The sequence below is a fragment of the Ruditapes philippinarum genome, unplaced genomic scaffold (assembly GCF_026571515.1).
Source record: "Ruditapes philippinarum isolate M1 unplaced genomic scaffold, ASM2657151v2 ctg5619_1_1_1_1, whole genome shotgun sequence".
In the NCBI taxonomy this organism is placed as follows: Eukaryota; Metazoa; Mollusca; class Bivalvia; order Venerida; family Veneridae; genus Ruditapes; species Ruditapes philippinarum.
The window spans coordinates 135,285-137,947 of NW_026856402.1; the positions used below are offsets into that span (position 1 = coordinate 135,285).

A 2,663-nucleotide genomic window follows, 5' to 3' on the forward strand; every position below is an offset into this window, starting at 1 on the left:
TAAAACAAACATGTGCTTGTTATGTATTTATGGCAGGTTATCAATTAATTTTCAGAAAGTATTTACAGATGAAAATTAATATTTAACTTAATCCTCCCTTCATATGTTTACTATCATAGTAACATATTTTAAAATAACATTAATTTCTGTTTGGTTCTTGGCGATAAGGTATCACTGGATTTTATCATAAACATGATATGCTCAAAAGCCTATCTGAAGATAATAACAATTTTGACGACTCTTCTTTAATTCTTTAAGCAATATTATTGTACACAAACTAATTATAGCTAAACACCTGACTCAAGTTACATTTGATCGAACTTTATAGTATGCAAATATTTACCTATACCTCCGTCTGTACCAATGCTCATAACCTCGATTTCAAAACCGTCCGTCTTACCAACTGTATTTTTGTAAATAAATAAACCAAGGTCGCCTTTTGCTTTTTCAGCATAACTGAAAAAGAAAGCAAATCAATCGTATTGATCAAAACATGTAAAAATATCCTATAATTATAAAATGTCTGTTAACCTATAAAAGATTGTCAATATATTTTGAAACAATTGCATGTAAATTACAAAGTTTAAGTTAATGTAAAAATAGTTGTTTTATGTCACCTGATTAATTCTCCGTCAATGATGAGGTTTCTGCAAACAAGTTGTCTGTCCAGCAACGGCTGAAAACATAAGATAACGCGAAATAATTTATTATTAATTGTATCATTAAAAATATAAACACATTTTACATTTACAATATATTTTGATTTCTTGATGACTGAATAGGTCGTTTGGAAAAAATACAAATAAAAGTTACAACACTCTCAAATAATATAGGATACTAACTTGATATTTTGGTGAACATAAAGCCTTTGTCACTGGTGTTGCTTTGTTTGCTTTTACTGATTCTTCTCTAAGTGCTGATTTATGAAACAAGAAAAGAAGCAAAATAAATACGGTAGTTTACAAAATTATTAAAAAAACGTGTTTTAGAAGCTACTGTATAACATTTATAACATTACAAAAAGCCTTTATAATAACCATAAATGAATATAACAAATGTTAATTCTGAGAAGATGTTTTAAATTAGTCGTTTTATTGATATAACCATATTATTAGCTTGTTTAAACATGTTTCATCAAAAATTACTTCGAAAGTTAGAAGCTTACCTGCACCAGATTCGTTAGGCTTATGCATCACTCCTAGTTGTTTACAAGTTTTCATCAACTGTTCGAGATTACAGTCAGGCAAGAAGTCGTACGTTTCGATCGTATTGTTCGCTTTGATTCTTTCTAGCTGGTCTCGGACGAGATGGAGATTTTGTTTGTATGACAAGGAACTGATGAACAATTTGTAAGGCTGATCAACGTCTAATTGTATTGTGTCTCTCATACCATTTGTTTCATCAACAAGGCGTTTGTTTTCTTCTTCCAGGTTTTCGATCTTTTTCATGTCTGCTGCCATAATATCATCTCCATATTTTAGCATTGCATCAGAAAGTTTCGTGATATGTGCAATCATTTCATCCCTGAATATGATGACATCAAGAGCAAATTTTTTGTTGACATCTTTAATATAGTCCTTGTTTCGCTTGATGCTTCCTGAAATAGTTTTAGCTTCACTGTCATATGTCTCGATTTCCTTCTGCAACATTTTGAACTCTTTACTGTCTTTGTATCCATCGATATGTTCAAGAATGTACTCTACTTTACATGGTTTATGGGAGAATATCATACAATCGCCGCAACCAACTTGGCCATGTTCGGGACAGACAAATTTAATATCCTCGTTGAGATGTTTAGTACATTTATCGAATTCGGGTGTTTTTCTATTGGATTTTGCTACAACTGTTGCAACCAATTTATGTTCCTGAATTTGATTTCAATGCTTATGTGTATCAAAACATATTGACGACTATTATACTTCACATGCAAACATGAGCCCATCTGAGTATGATGTCGCCTTAACGTTTCTCACAAGGGTTTACAATAGTTACGAAGTTTCTTTTCCCGATACCAATCCATATTCATTGACGAAAGCTCTGAAAAGAATCAGCACTGGACCATTTTCAATATGAGCAATTAATCTGGTTTGACAGTGCTACATTCATAATAAATGGGCTATATATCATGCAACATGTGTTTATTGTTTTCTTATAGGCGTACATATAACCTAAACAACTAAACGGGAAAAAAATAGCATAAAACACAGGTAAGGGAGCCATTTACTCAGTGTCAATATAATATACACAGAGACAAGACAACGATTATTTGTATGTTTTTCACCAAATTGGCATGTTTTTTTTTCGGGGATAATTTTACAACGTCCCCATACTTTAAAACATTAATGAATTATCTACACAATTAACAAAAAACTTTCCCTACCTAAGAAAATAATTCTTTCTTTTTAAACCTTTTCCCAACAACTTAAAAAATTGCAACATGTTTAAAAGTACAAAATTATGTAAAAATAGTTCATTACAACTGTGTATAATACCTTTTCCTAAATTGCAATTACTATATAACATCATATTTGATGTTAACAGTACTAACTGTACCAATACAATATGCAAATGATTGTCAAGTTTAAAAAAGGAAAAAACACAAGTCCTAACGTTCCATAAAAATAAATTGCTATTTAGCATGCATAATATGCAGCCAAAATTTT

The 2,663-nt window shown here is 30.8% G+C and overlaps 1 protein-coding gene across 1 annotated transcript; it reads right to left on the reverse strand.

The window, feature by feature from the left end:
* Nucleotides 1-595: 595 nt before the first annotated feature.
* Nucleotides 596-1,866, reverse strand: LOC132746392 (uncharacterized). Its single transcript, XM_060735513.1, has 3 exons — nucleotides 1,166-1,866; nucleotides 843-916; nucleotides 596-676 (listed from the first exon to the last, which is right to left on the reverse strand). Exons 1-3 carry the CDS (start codon nucleotides 1,728-1,730, stop codon nucleotides 614-616), a joined length of 702 nt encoding a protein of 233 aa, XP_060591496.1. The 5' UTR covers nucleotides 1,731-1,866; the 3' UTR covers nucleotides 596-613.
* Nucleotides 1,867-2,663: the final 797 nt, after the last annotated feature.

Bases quoted from the DNA above. Each gene is read 5' to 3' on its own strand.
- LOC132746392 (XM_060735513.1), bottom strand. From the start codon at position 1,730: ATGATATTCTCCCATAAACCATGTAAAGTAGAGTACATTCTTGAACAT. The intron at 917-1,165 runs GTAAGCTTCTAA...TTCATAAATCAG, and splicing joins GCCTAACGAATCTGGTGCAG to CACTTAGAGAAGAATCAGTA. The intron at 677-842 runs GTTAGTATCCTA...TTATGTTTTCAG, and splicing joins TATGTTCACCAAAATATCAA to CCGTTGCTGGACAGACAACT.